General features: G+C 42.1%; 1 protein-coding gene across 1 annotated transcript in view; it reads left to right on the top strand.

The window, feature by feature from the left end:
* The window catches only part of asxl1 (ASXL transcriptional regulator 1), a 34,010-nt gene extending 21,077 nt beyond the window's left edge, over positions 1 to 12,933 (top strand). Inside the window, exons 6-12 of the mRNA XM_061902452.1 lie at positions 1,031 to 1,158; positions 1,350 to 1,434; positions 3,045 to 3,211; positions 6,340 to 6,436; positions 8,869 to 8,974; positions 9,116 to 10,211; positions 10,291 to 12,933. Of these exons, the coding sequence (XP_061758436.1) occupies positions 1,031 to 1,158; positions 1,350 to 1,434; positions 3,045 to 3,211; positions 6,340 to 6,436; positions 8,869 to 8,974; positions 9,116 to 10,211; positions 10,291 to 12,684 (4,073 nt within the window). The 3' untranslated portion in view covers positions 12,685 to 12,933. The remainder of the gene's footprint in view (positions 1 to 1,030; positions 1,159 to 1,349; positions 1,435 to 3,044; positions 3,212 to 6,339; positions 6,437 to 8,868; positions 8,975 to 9,115; positions 10,212 to 10,290) is intronic.
* Positions 12,934 to 15,782: the final 2,849 nt, after the last annotated feature.

Genomic DNA, 15,782 nt, shown 5'->3' with positions numbered 1-15,782 from the left:
GCAAGTCATCAGAATCAGGTAATACACCAACTTGTATTCTTGTCTTCATGAAACAAAAGAAATCTATATGTGTTAAACATGCTTGTGTTATCATTAAACACCTTTAACGTGTTAACAAAAACGTCTCTTTCATAAATGATTAAATATAAATTATATATATGAATGAGGTAGATTCCTTCGACTCGGTCAATTGAAAAATAGCTTGCCTGCAGAAAGTGCGGGCACACCTGGGCTAGATGAATAAATGAACAGTCAATCAGCGTGCTAAATCAAACTATAACCTACATTCTTGTATGACAACAAAAGGCAGAGGAAACTACACCTTTTGATTTAGTATTTGCTAGTTGAACTTCACACATCACAAAAAAGGTCAATTTGGATCGCTAACGTTGTTGGCATAAATGAATGGGATTTAACATAGAGAAAATGAGCATCACGGCTAATGGAGAAATATTTTGGGTTCATTATGAGACTGTGGTGGTACATAAACCTAGCTAGCTAGAAGTATTGGCCCCAAAATCATTTAACAAGTACAGAAATAGCTAGCGAGCTAGCTCGGGTGGAAGTCTGTTGGTGTATTCTACAGTCATACAGTAACAAGCAATTACACCTCTTACACTTATATACCATAGATCAAATATATTTACCCCAGTAATATCAACACTTACCTGACTGGATGAAGTCCTTGGGCTGAAATACTAGTGTGGCCTCAATAGCCCTGCTGTAGTGTGTAGCATGCTGCCAATTATCAGTGCTTGTGCTGGAGGAATGCAAAGGGCAGGGTTGAAATTTTACTGAATTTGCATGAAATCAGCTTGTTTTAGCTAATAATCATGCTGCAAGATTCAGCATGTTGTGTTAAATTTCTATTCCCGTTAATTCCCATACATTCCTGTTAAATCCCATGGAAAGTTTCCAACTTTGAATATTCCCGGTATTTTGCAACCCTAATTGTGAGAACATAAATCTGTCTTTTCCTGGCCCACAGCCTTGGCAGCTGAAACTTTATCCAGTGTTTCCGACTCCACAGAGTTGCAGTCTTCCACCAGCCAACCTCAGACCCGACTCAGCAGGGCAGCGGGATTGCAGGGACGCACCGACGCTCAACAGGTCCAACATGTACAGCACACCCAGACCAGACTGAGCCGCTCAAGACAGGTCAGTACCATCTTCAAAGACAAAGACGGACTGCCCTGACTATGGTGGGTGTGACTAAAAGTCTAAAATAGCCAAAGAGAAGTTGAAATGGTCATTAGTAGCACATGTGTGTACTTGGAACTGTAGTTGAAGAAAGTGTGTGTGTCGTGTGTCAACATGAAGAAGTGTCCCGTGTCTGTTTGCTACCACAGTCCGGGAGGCAGCGTAAGAAAGCGGTCATGATGCCACGCGTCGTCCTCACTCCTCTTAAAGTAAACGGAGAGCATGTACCTTCAGGTACGTCTTTGGAACAGCAATACTTGAAATGATCAAAATGTTGTTCTGTTGCTAGATCAGTGGCTTGCACCCCAACAACATTTTGATAATTGCAATAACAGTTTCCATTTGTGTGAATTTTACATTGTGTGAGAGCTCATTTAAAGGGGAACTGCACTTTTTTTTGTGTGTGCCTATCGTTCGCAGTCATTATGAAAGACGTGACAACGGATGTTTATTTTTTTTTAATGCATTCTAACTTGTAAATATAAGTTGTCTTACAGCGGAGCCAATGGGAAGTCCTTTTATTCCGCCCATAAAACGCAATAAAAACATCCAGAAAACGCCAACAATACTGCATTCACACATTGTGACCTGAATATTAAGCAAATATTAGTGATATTGTTATGAGAAGCGCTCACAGACAAATTATTTACAGTGGCACAGTGATCAGGAGCTTGTGTGCAAATGTTAACATGATTGATTGATAAGCTGCGTCCTCGTTTCCTATGAATAAATCATGCCTCTCATCTGGATAGTAGAAGCAACAACAAGTTGGCACAGTTTGACAGCCAATATAGACACTGTAATGGTGAGAATGACCCGAAAATATGCTTTGTTCCACGCCCCTTTCTTCTTAACTTTGCAAGGATTGAGTCCTTCTTCATCTAAATGGGAATAAAGGAACATCCTAGCAGTCTCCATCCTAATGACTGCTGACCTTGTGCAGTAAGTGATGTTTTTAATGTATGTCGGCTCTCATGAAGTCTGCAGTGATGGAATTGGGGAAAAAAAGCAAAAGTGGTGATGCGTTTTGGAAATGAATGTCCTGCGTATGCTTAAATCTAAGAAGGCCAGCTGCAGACTGGAGAAACTGATCAGGCGGGCCAGTTCTACGATGGGAATAAAAGTGGACTGTGGAAAAACTAGTGAGCATCCTGGATGATGGCAGTCACCCTCTGAATAGCCAGAGGATTCTGTTCAGTGCCAGACTGCTTCATCCCAAGTGCAGGGCTAATAGACTCAAAAACTCCTTTGTCCAACACATCATTAGACTGTACAACTCCTCTCTGGGGTGGGGGGAGTGGGGGTACTAGGATGACAGGGGATGCAAAACAATAACAATGCAATACTTTTTCATAACATGGTCACTACTGCCTAGTTTTCTCATCTTATAGTCTTATTTTACTGTTATATTTTTATTCTCATTGTTTTTTTATTTTTAAATTTGATTTCTATTCTGTACACTGCTGTTGGAATTAAAATTTTCCTGAAGGAATCAATAAAATACTATCTATCCAAAACGATCAATATGTTAATACTCCTACATTACCCCAAAAGGGAATAAGCGGTAGAAAATGGATGGATGGATGGACTACTACATTACATATATACTTGCATCATGTATATAAAACTTTAATAGTGTTTTTGGTTTTTTTTGTAAAGGCTTTATGAGCAGAATAGAGCAGCTCACATTCAATGCGGACTTTTGATCGCATGTATTTATTTAGAATGCATTATAAAAAATAAATCTATCGTCATGTCTTTCATTAAGATTGGGAACAATGGGCAAAAATAAAAAAGTACAGTTCCCCTTTTAAAAGTGACTAGGTGTGGTTTGGACTTTTTAGGACCGATGAAGAGGAATCGTGGCGGGGTGGACGTGGACTTTGAAACACCAGGTTCCATTCTTGTGAACACCAACATCAGGGCTCTCATTAACGTGAGAACATTCTCGGCCTTCCCAGCACAGTCCCAGCAGCAGCTCTTACAGCTTCTGCCAGAGGTGGACCGCCAGGTAACTTACTCCTCTTTACCAAGACCCCATGCAATCAAGTAGGGCTGCAACCTAATAACCAATGAAAACACTTGATTGGCTAAGGCTCTCCTAAATAGTGGCGCAACCCCCCCTTGGGGCCATGTGTGACTTTGGGGAACTATGCTTTTTTTGTCCAATTTACATTATGATTAGCGTATGTTGCGCTTGGATACTCTGTGGCTATGGTGGCAGTCTGAAGTGTTTCCTTTAATGTTATGCAGAGGTGTACTTATAACAATTCTATATCCAATTTATATTTATAGTTACAATTAAGTGTATTGGGAGCGCAAAATATTTTCTCCCGAGGGGCGTAACAAAATAATTGAAGCGCCGACTTGATTTTTTTTTCTTTTAGGGAAAATACTTGATAGGGATGTAATGATAAACGATAATGATAACCACTGTAGAGAACCAGACATTGTTTTTAATGAAAATTATGGAAAAACTGTGATTGATAATCTTTGATAAACTCAGACTGACTGGCTTTAGCTCAAATGCTAACGTGAAAATGAGAGACGTTAACGTTTTTTCCCCCGTTAAACGACATATCCCAATCTAAACATAGCTGTCAGAGCATCTAAGATATTTCATTGTGCACATTGAACCTACAGGTGCTGGTCATATTATTAGAATATCATGAAAAAGTTGATTTATTTCATTAATTCCATTTAGAAAGTCAAACTTGTAGAATGTATACATTCATTCCAAACAGACTCACACATTTCAAGTGTTTTTTGCCAAAAAGGAGATGATTATAGCTGACAACCAATGAAAACCCTAAGTTCAACATCTCAGAAAATTAGAATAAGGTGAAAAGGTCAGATATTGAAGACACCTGGTGCCATACTCTAATTAGCTAACTAACTCAAAACACCTGGAAAAGCCTTTAAATGGTCTCTCGTTTTGATTCCGTATGACACACAATCATGGGGAAGACTGCTGACTTCACAACAGTCCAAAAGATGATCATTGATACTTTAAAGGAGGGCTAGACACAAAAGGTCATTGCCAAAGAGGTTGGATGTTCCCAGAGCTCTGTGTCCAAGCACATTAATAGAGAGGCCAAGGGAAGACAAAGATGTGGTAGAAAAAAGTGTACAAGCAAGAGGGATAACCACGCCCTGGAGAAGATTGTCAAACAAAACCGATTCAAAAATGTGGGGGAGATCCACAAAGAGTGGACTGCAGCTGGAGTCAGTGCTTCAAGAACCACCACGCACCGACGTATGCAAGATATGGGCTTCAGCTGTCACATTCCTTGTGTAAAGCCACTCTTGAATAAGAGACAACGTCAAAAGCGTCTCGCCTGGGCTCAAGACAAAAAGGACTGGACTGCTGCTGAGTGGTCCAAAGTTATGTTTTCAGATGAAAGTAAATTTTGTATCTCCTTTGGAAATCAAGGTCCCAGAGTCTGGAGGAAGACAGGAGAGGCACAGAATCCATGTTGCCTGAAGTCCAGTGTCAAATTTCCACAATGGGTAATGGTCTGGGGTGCCATGTCATCTGCTGGTGTTGGTCCACTGTGTTTCCTGAGGTCTAGGGTCAATGCAGCAGTCTACCAGGAAGTTTTACAACACTTTATGCTGCCTGCCGCCGACCAATTTTATGGAGGTGAAGATTTCATTTTCCAACATGACTTGGCACCTGCACACAGTGCCAAATCTACCAGTACCTGCTTTAAGGACCATGGTATCCCTGTTCTTGATTGGCCTGCAAACTCACCTGACCTTAACCCCATAGAAAACCTATTTGGGTATTTTGAAGCAGAAGATGCCAGATGCCAGAGCCAACAATGCTGAAGAGCTGAAGACCACTATTAAAGCAAGCTGGGCTCTCATAACACCTGAGGGTGCAACAGACTGCTGGACTCCATGTATTGCTGCAGCAATTCAGGCAAAAGGAGCTGCAACTAAGTATTGATTGACGCACATGCTGAAACTTTCCATGTTCATACTTTTCAGTTGGCCCACATTTCTAAAAATTATTTTTTTGGTACTAGTCGTAACTAATATTGTAATTTTCTGAGATACTGAATTTGGGATTTTCAGTAATTGTCAGTACTAATCATCAAAATTTAAAGAAATAAACATTTCAAATATATCACTATGTGTGTAATGAATTGATATAATATGTAAGTTTCACGTTCTGAATATAATTACTGAAATAAATCAACTTTTTCATGATATTCTAATAATATGAACAGCACCTGTACAAGCTGTGATCCTTCTAATAATCATCAGAATAAATAAACCACAGAGGCGTTCAAGGACTGCTAAAGTTAAAAGTTAAAGTACCAATGATTGTCACACACACACACTAGGTGTGGCGAAATTTTCTGCATTTGACCCATCACCCTTGATCACCCCCTGGGAGGTGAGGGGAGCAGTGGGCAGCAGCGGTGCCGCGCCCGGGAATCATTTTTGGTGATTTAACCCCCAATTCCAACCCTTGATGCTGAGTGCCAAGCAGGGAGGTAATGGGTCCCATTTTTATAGTCTTTGGTATGACTCAGCCGGCGTTGAACTCAGAACCTACCCATCTCAGAGCGGACACTCTAACCACTAGGCCACTGAGTAGGTGAACTGAGTAGTAATAATAGACTGTATTTATATATTCGTCATTTGAATTAATACAAAGTGCTACACAACAAACTCGACCTTGGCGACATGGCCTAAAAATACAATCTTTATTTTTTTTTTCACAAAAAAAAAATGTTTTGTTTACTTTTAAAGAACCTAGTGAGATCATTTTAAAATAGATTTTATTTTATTTGATCAAAAACTAGTAGTTTGAAATGACACTGCATCTTACTCTTTGCAAATTCTAAATTGAATAATGTTTTTCTTTTTTCTTAAACCAGATACAAATGTGTACTCTAAATGGAATACTTTTCAAAGAACTAAATAAAAGGTTTCCTCTGGGATGCAGTACTTTTGTCTTTAACAAATCATAGAAGCAGCAAAGTACATATTAAATCTTTTTTTCTAATTAATGAATCGTTGCAGTCCTACAATCGAACACATTAATTTGTAATTATGCAACATTATTCGTATTTGTTAAAACTTTTGCTAATATTTGTACTTTTTTTTTGTCTGCTTTTTATGAAGATTGGAACAGATGGAATGGCCAGACTGAGTAGTTCAGCCCTCAACAATGAGTTCTTTACACACGCTTCCCAGAGCTGGAAAGAGAGGTTAGCGGAGGGTAAGTCTTCCTCCAGCAGGGAAAACTGACTGGTGATTGCATTTCATTTTTAAAAGGAACACTTACAAAGTTTGGCAGCATTAAAATATCTCGACACTGGGAAAGCTCTTACTGGTAGTAGCCACAATCAGGGTGAAATTGTGAGTACACTAACAGGAAGCTGTCTGTTCTGAAAGTGTTTAATGCTAAAAAAAAAAAAAAAAAAAAGTGTGCACGCGTGCGGAACGCTTGGTTTTTTTCCCTCTCTCCTTCCCCCCTTAGTGTAGTAACACAATGGCATGCTACTGTATTAGCCTTAAAAGCTAGCTACGCAAAGATAGCAACCGCGTCAACATGAAATTTGCTGACTTTGTAATGCATAACACAATGCGATAAGACACCAATCTGTACTGACAGAAAAACATGAACAATATCACATATCTGCAAAGTAGAATTTAATGTTCTTTTGTACACTGTTGGCCAGACAGCATATGTACTGTAGTGTACGGTGATGTGCTGCATGTAACAGTTGTGCATTTGGTCCAGCTGGCCTTTCATGTTTTTTCCAGTTTATTTGGGTAAGCACTCCATTGATTTCAAAATAGCTTTGCCTTAAGTCCCGCATTTTGCAGCTTCATGTCACTTTCACCTCACTCTCTTAACTTCCGTCTGCTCCAGCGTCTCACTCTTCCTTCATGCCGGCTTCTAGAAGCAGCACTTCATCCTTCATATATTCAGATTCAAACAGTTAAGGTTGTGAATCATTTGTCCAAAAATAGTCGTCTTTGTTGTTTGTTACCAGATCTGCCATGATTAGAACACACACATGCCTTTTGTTTCTGGAAGTAGGAACACATTTGTTACCAGAAGTCTGGAAGCGGAAATAAATGCGCTGAAAAAATCAGTCCATGCAATGATTAAAATGTACATATTACATATACCTTATTTTTCGGGCTATAAGTCGCAGTGTTTTTTAAAGGTTGGCTAGGGGGGAGACCAGGGAAAACAAAAACAAAAAAAACTTTTTTTCTTTTTTTTTTATAGTTTGGCCAAGTCTCACCCCCGGCCAAACTATAAAAAAAACTGCGACTTATAGTCCGAAAAATACGGTAGTTATGAAGGTGTCTGTTACTACATTATATATATAGATATATATACTTGCCGTGTGTATATAAAACATTGGGCTGTTTTGAAGGTGTTTTAGAGGGCTCTGAAGACTACAATGGCGACCTATCTTCCAAGCATTTTTTCTTTAAAATGCTGAAGTTCTTGTCTCTTGTAATGACTGTGAACGATAGACAAAATTTCCCCTAAGATGTATTGTTCCCCTTTTTAACATTCGTAAATAATCTATATTTGGACATTTGTCCATCAATTCATGAATGGCCCGTGTTCTAATCCCGATGCATGGGAGAACTAATCGTAGTTCCCACCTCTAGTCACATGCCGCAGCATCATACTGACAACTTTGAATCATCAATACTGCAATATTTGCAACACCATTACATCCTGAGGCTGTAAGGAGTACGGGTATACATGATAAACTGCGGTAAAACTTCAGACTGTTAGTATTATTGTTTTAAATGACTATTGTAGATGAGTGATTGGATAATGCACTTAAACTCAATCATTGTGATGATGCTAATTCCCTGGAGAAGCAGGCAAGGGGGCTGATCTTTCCTCTTTCCGAACATCTTATCACAATCTAAACTTGTATAAACGACTCGCTGTCCGTACAACTAACCAATAGAATTGTAAACATCAGGGGTGTAACAATAAATGGTATTAACTGCAGGTAAACTCCCTACGGTTAGCAATACCATTTGAAATGAAAATTAGAAAAACGTGATTAATTCTGCACTTTGATGAACTCAAAAACTGACTAGCACAAGCTCGCTAGCTTAAATGCTGATATGTAAACAAGAGACATTTATTTCCCTAGTAAGAAACCACACACCACAATTTAAAGCTATATAAATACATTACTCCACAATTTAAAGCTATATAAATAAATTACTGTCTGAGCAACTAAGATAATGAATTGTGCACATTGAACCTACAGGCTCTTCTTAGGGTTTTTGACTATGGCTAAGGTTTTGTTTCTTTAAATATTGATTTATACTGTAACACTTTTAAGATTAATTTAAATGAAAAGTGTGTAACAAATCTATGATCTAATAGTTCTGGTGGGAGTTGTGGTGTCCTACTTGGTTCAGAGAGCCTTAAACGCACCATAAAACTCTTTAGTCTCATATTCCTCCGAGTGAAGAAGGATCACTCTGTTGTAAGAGCACAGCTTGTAGGTTCAATGTGCACAATTGAGTATATCAGACAGTCATGTCTTTATAGAAGTTTAGATTGGGGTTTGTCGTTTCTTAATGGTTGTCATTGATAACCCTGCTGCCTGTTGTGATGAACCACTTGTCCGTAACGTTGACTTTTCATCCGTTTAGGAGAGTTCACGCATGAGATGCAGGTGCGATTCCGGCAAGAAATGGAGAAAGAAAAGAAAGTTGAAGTGTGGAAGGAGAAGTTCTTTGAGGAGTACCACGGACAAAAGTAAGAATCTGAACCTATTACTTTATTACTCTTGATGAAGATTGTTTGAAGATCATTGATGTTTTGGCTTGTTATTTATTCTGTCTAACCTGGGTCTTGAATGTTTCACGCCTTACTAAAACATTGTACGTGTGGCCGCAGGTCTGGTTTGACAAGAGAAGAATCCCTTCAGCTCACAATGGGCGACGCTAGCGAAGTTGCAACGAGTGTCCTGGACAGCGACGTCTCTGTGGTGTCAGCCGGCGCCCCCAAGAGGCGCAGCGTGGGTCGGCGGAGGAGAGACGGTCGGATGAGGAGGCGCACACGGGCCGATCTACGCCGCAGGGCTCGACGCACCTTGTGCAAGACCACCTCTCCGGTGTTGCAGTCCACAGAAGCTGCTGAAGACATTGATTCTCTGGACACCTCAACCGTTTCTATCGGTTCTCCCATGTCAGAAAGTACGGTTGTTCAAGACGAAGTTGTTCTGCAGGCCGAATGTGACGAGGAGATCCCGCCAGAGGAGATCTCTGTTGAGCCAAAGTCTCCCACACCTGAGCCGATCCTACTGCCGGCTCCCACGCCCACTCCCACTCTCACGCCCACTCCAAGTCCAAATCTCACTCCCACTCCCACTCCAACTCCAACTCCCACCCCCACCCCAACCCCCACGCCCACTCCCACTCCCACTCCAACCCCAACCCCCACGCCCACTCCCACTCCCACTCCAACTCCCAGTCCCAGTCCGGCATCTACAAGCGACGACAAAGAACCAAGCATCGCAGGCTGTCTGCTTCCAGAAGAAATTGCACCAGTGTTGCCTTCCACCTCCTCCCCTTCGTCGTCCTCATCATCTTCTGATTCGTCTCCTTCATCCTCACCATCCTCAGCTTCTGATAGGCAGGGAGTTTTCACCACTGGTTTGGACTCTTCCTCATCCTCTTCGGTTTCATCCTCCGCTGCAGTAGCCACAGACCACCTAGATGACACGGCGTCAGTGGTCACCTCCGTCACAGGCGAAACGGCCACCAGCAGCCGCGAGAGCAGCCCCTCAGTCAGCCCGGCAGCCACCCCAGCACCCAGCGGCACCCAGCACAAGGAGCAGAAGAGAAGACCAGAAGAGGCACGGGCCTTCTCAAGCTTCCCCGAAAAGAGGCCACGGCTGAACGATCAGCAGTCCTTTCGTACCACAATTGACAGGGTCCATCCAGAGAAATCGCAGCCGACAACAGAGGAGCCCAAGGTGCCGCCAATCCGGGTAAGGTTTTTCTCCAAAGACACAAAGCTGCAGATTTGTGATTATTACAATTTACTGAGTGATTTCTTCTATACCGCAGATTCAATTGTCCAGAATCAAACCTCCGTGGATCAAAGGGCACCCCACCTACCAGATCTGCCCCCGCATCGTGCCCCCCGGCGAGGCCTCGCGGCGGTCGGGGACGGGGGGCGCGCGGACGCTTGCAGACATCAAAGCCCGTGCGCAGCAAGCCCGTGCCCAACGCGAAGCCGCTGCTGCTGTTGCAGCCTCTTCCGAAGGGCCAGGGCCGACCAGGGTCCGGCTGCGGCCTTCTACTGGGCTACCGAATAGCAACAGTGGACAGCGAGCCCAAGAGCATCCGGGGCCGATCGAGCCCGGAGGAAGGAGTAGCAGAAAGGGGGGGGGCGGCGGCACGCAGGAGCAAGGAACGTCTCCCGACACTCATTCGTCTGGAACACAACTACAGCATACCGATGTAGAAGACAAAACGGTGCCTTCCCCGTCGCCGTCTGCTACCTCGAACTCTGTGTCCTCAGAGACCCCAAGTCCTCAAAAATGGGAGGGAAGGGTCTCTGGGCCTGAAGAAGGGTTAGCTCCAACATTAGCTAACGCCCGTGATCCTTCTGACCGACTTGTGGGCCAAATATCTAATCTTCCCTCTCAAAAGACTGACTCAAAGTCTGAGGGTTTTCCGCTGAGTGAGCAAAACCAGGTGACTGAGTCAACTTCCCCCCCTGAGAGGTTCGACCAGTGTAATGAAAAACGCTCACTGGCCCCAACATCCATCCCTGATTCTTTACCTAGGTTTGGAGCTCAGGGGATAGTTGTTCAGAAGCTGGTCAGATCCACCACAGCGTCAGTGCTTGAACACGAGAAAGACAAAGTTGTAACCAACAAAGACTCCCAGGAGACAAACGCTGACTTGGTCCAAAAGGCACAACAAGCAGGCCTACCCTCACCCCGAACGGATTCTTCAGTCCGAGATGACGAGGCTGCGACTCACAGTGACTCCACAGAAACGGCGTCTGATTGTGAGAACGAAAGTCAAGTGGACGAGTCACAGTATCAGCTCGATGGGGATTGGTGCTCTCAGGTGAGAAGCCACAGACAAATGCAGCAGGTAATTTGTAGTCCTCCTCGGAACCAGCAGTCACACACCGTTATTCAGTCTCGCTTTCCCAACGGTTTGCCTCATCGGAATCAGACCCTGTCCCAAGAACACACGTCCCTTCAGACAACACCTCCCCGGGACAACAATGTCGTTATCAAAGTCGAGCCTGCAGAGGATTGTAGTAGAAGTAGCAGACCGAGTTCTGCGGAGGAAGACTACGACGGACGTAGTCAACCCTGCGTCGCTCCTTCAGGTGCCTCAAAGAAGCTTTCTACTCCGACCAGACCAGTATCCAGCGTGGAAGCCAACAACCCTTTGGTGACGCAGCTTTTACAGGGCAGCCTCGCCCTGGACAAAGTTCTACCGGCACACTCGGCAGAGCGGCTGGAAATCAGCCGATTACCGGGACCCCAGCGAAGACCCTGCATCAGGCCTGAGGTCTCGTCGCAGTTTTTGAGCACGGAAGGAATTCAAATCAAGTCTCAGAAAGGCTTCCCCGTGTCCTGCCTGATGGAGACCCCAACAACATCGCAGTATCAGTCTCAGGAGACTACTGGAGCCGTGCCGGTCATCACGTCCAGCATGACCAACCTGAACTCTCACACGTCAGAGACGGCAGCCGTCAAAGCGTCGCCTCTTCATCATCCCCCGCGGGGGGTCATCCCAGACAGGAACCAGCCCGCTCACAGGACCGTACTCAATGGCCCGACACCTCCTCACGCAGACCCATGTCCCACTGAAGTGGTGCCGAGTCTGAAGATCACCTGGCGATCGCCACAGACTCACATGTCCAACCATCAAGAACCTCCCGCTTCCATCGTGAAGACGGAAGTTGGTGCAAAGGCTGCTTGTCAGGCGTTCACTAACTCCTACCCGGCTGCCCCCAAGGTTGTCACCAAGAAAGAACCCGTCAGTCCTATGGACGGATACTCAAGTGGGGGGGCAATGGAGGGACTCCTCAACATGGAGATGAATTTGGCCCGCATGGCCAAAAATGAGCTCAGCAAAGCTCCGTACTCGAGTTACCACTCTTCCACCCTGCCCTTCCAGATCTACGGGAAGATTTCCAAGCAGGGCGGGGGCATGGGCGGCGTCAGCTACACGGCCAACGTGTCGGTGATGGACAATAGCGGTTTTTCCCGTAACATGACGGACGGCGTTCTCCAGCTGCGACCCCGTCTGGCCTCCAGCCAGGCCACGCTCAGCATCCAGACCTTCAGCGACGGTACGGCCGAAGAGGTGTCGCTCAAGTGCTCGTGTCGCCTCAAAGCCATGATCATGTGCCAAGGCTGCGGTGCCTTCTGCCATGACGACTGCATCGGACCCTCCAAACTCTGCGTGTCCTGTCTGGTGGTCAGATAGTGTGCTGAGTGGACTTGTATTATACAACCCGCTTGTTTGGTTTTCTTGCACATTTTTTTAGCTGTTATTATATATTATTGAGTATTATTATTTGGAGGCATGCTAACAATGTTTGGTTTTTGACGCCTCACAAACATTTACCTCATCTTGTCCCACCAGTCGTTCATTGGTGGCAATCATTGTTTCGTTTCATGGTGTCTCTGTGCAAAGAAATATTTTTTTAACCATTAAAGGAGTAAAGAACATTAATTTTGCAAGTGGTGGGTTTTTTTTTTACTCCTTATTTTTGGTGTGGTGTGCCAAAGAATCTCTTAAATAATCAAAACAGTGTTATTGTTCAAACCGTGTGTAATGTTAGTGGTCAAAAAATGTAGACATTTGTTTAAAAAAAAACCTCTGCCTTGTTTTTAGTGAATACGTAGGCCTACTACGCTACTGTATATTAATGTTGGTCATGGTGGTACTTAATGAATACTTAGGGCTGCTACACTACTGTATTTTAATGTTGTCATTATGGTGGTACTTAATCAATACTTAGGTATACTACACTACTATATTTAATGTCATTATGATGGTACTGAATGAATACTTAGGTCTACTTCACTACTGCATTTTAATGTCATGGTGGTACTTAATGAATAATTAGGTCTACTACACCTGCTGTATCTTAATGTTGTCATTATGGTGGTACTTAATGAATACTTAGGTCTACTACACTACTGTATTTAATGTTGTCATTATGGTGGTACTTAATGAATACTTAGGTCTACTACACTACTGTATTTAATGTTGTCATTATGGTGGTACTTAATGAATATCTAGGTCTACTACACTACTGTATTTAATGTTTTCATCATGGTGGTACTTAATGAATATCTAGGTCTACTACACTACTGTATTTAATGTTGTCATTATGGTGGTACTTAATGAATACTTAGGTCTACTACACTACTGTATTTAATGTTGTCATGATGGTGGTACTTAATGTATACATAGGTCTACTACACTACTGTATTTAATGTCATTATGGTGGAACTTAATGAATACTTAGGTCTACTACACTACTGTATTGTAAGGGCATCATGGTGGTGCTTGAATGAATATTTAGGTCTACTGCACTACTGAATTTAATGTTGTCATGGTGGTACTTAATGAATACTTAGGTCTACTACACTACTGAATTTAATGTCACTATGGTGGTACTTAATGAATACTTAGGTCTACTACACTTCTGTATCTTAATGTTGTAATTATGGTGGTACTTAATACTTAGGTCTACTACACTATTTAATTTAATGCCATTATGGTGGTACTTAATGAATACTTAGGTCTACTACACTATTGAATTTAATGCCATTATGGTGGTACTTAATGAATACTTAGGTCTATTACACTACTGTATTTTAATGTCATGGTGGTACTTAATGAATACTTAGGTCTAATACACTACTTTAATGTTGTCATTAAGGTGGTACTTAATGAATACTTCGGTCTACTACACTACTGAGTTTAAAGTCATTATTGTGGTAATTAATGAATATTTAGGTCTACTACACTACTGTATTTAATGTCATTATTGTGGTAATGAATACTTAGGTCTACTACACTACTGTATTATAATGTCAGCATGGTGGTATTTGGATTGTTTTCTGAGGTGGTACTTAGGTGAAAAAAGTACTAGTTAGTTTGTGTGTCAGCAGGCCTTCCTCCCGCAACAATAATATTCAGGCGGTGATCCATTCACTTAATTGTTCTCCATTCACTTAATTGTTCTCCATTCACTTAATTGTTCCTCAGTTCAGTTTGATTATTAGCGGGAAATATTCCTGCTTTTCTCCCAGCAGCCACAAGACGACCTACGGTAATCTAGAAAGGAAATTTGCCCCAAAATCACAAACATTTTCTGCGAGTTTTGTGAAAATTTGCACGTAACTTTGAGTTTGTTGCTAGCTGGCTGACAAAACAAATATTTTGTGACGTCTTACGGAGGTTAAATAATAATTATATCCCCGCGCAAAAGAGGCGTAGAGATGTACTTCACCTCCAGTCCTGCAGGTGGCGATAAAGAGTAGAAGGTGCAGCAGTGTGTCTCACACGGGGGTCTCAAATGACTGTTCCAGAAACGTCAATAAATATTAAGCTTAATTTTACTCAATGATTTAGGAATATAAACACATTTTAAATGTATAATAGTTTTAAGTACGATCAATTATCCCATCATTTACGACCGCTTCAAATAGGATGTGCGCATGCGCTAAAAATCAGGCTGGAAATGGTGCTATTTTTAAAACTATATTTCACGGAAGCATCTACTAATGACCTTAAATAATAGACATCCACACTTTAAAATTAAAATGTTTTACGGATCCAATTGTTCATTAATCAAATTCAAGGTTATCGTTTTCATCGTAGTGTAACCTATTTTAATGGACTTGCCTCTTTGTGATGTGAAGTTCCTGTTATAAACTGGCATACTTGAGCTCTTATTTTGAAGGCGCTAAGAGCGGAAGTGGTGCGACACCACTATTTGGTGGAAAAGATATAAAGTTATCTAAAAACTTGTTGAAAAATAAACAAGTGATTCATCCATCCATTTTTTTTTACTGCTTATTCCCTTCGGGGTCGTGCTGGAGGCTCTCTCAGCTACAATCGAGCGGAAGGCAGTGTACACCCTGGACAAGTCGCCAGTTCATGGCGGGGCCACAAGTGATTCAATTTAAATGCATATTTCTCCACATAGAAGTAATCATCAACTTAAAGTGTCCTCTCTGGGGATTGTAATAAAGATCCATCAACTTACTTCTAAACATTTCTTCACAAAAAATAAATCTTTAGCATCAATATTTATGGAACATGTCCACAAACAATCTAGTTGTCAACACTGAATATTGCATATTTTCACCGTTTATGAACTTACATTCATATTTTGTTGAAGTATTATTCAATAAATATATTTATAAAGGATTTTTGAATTGTTGCTATTATTAGAATATTTTTTTAAAATCTCCCGTACCCCTTGGCATACCTTCAAGTACCCCATTTGAGAACCACAGAATTATAGGACCAAAATAAACCTATTTCATTTCAAATATGACCTT

This window comes from Nerophis ophidion, linkage group LG06 (genome assembly GCF_033978795.1).
Source record: "Nerophis ophidion isolate RoL-2023_Sa linkage group LG06, RoL_Noph_v1.0, whole genome shotgun sequence".
NCBI classification, from domain to species: domain Eukaryota; kingdom Metazoa; phylum Chordata; class Actinopteri; order Syngnathiformes; family Syngnathidae; genus Nerophis; species Nerophis ophidion.
This window is presented reverse-complemented; position numbering and strand designations above follow the sequence as displayed.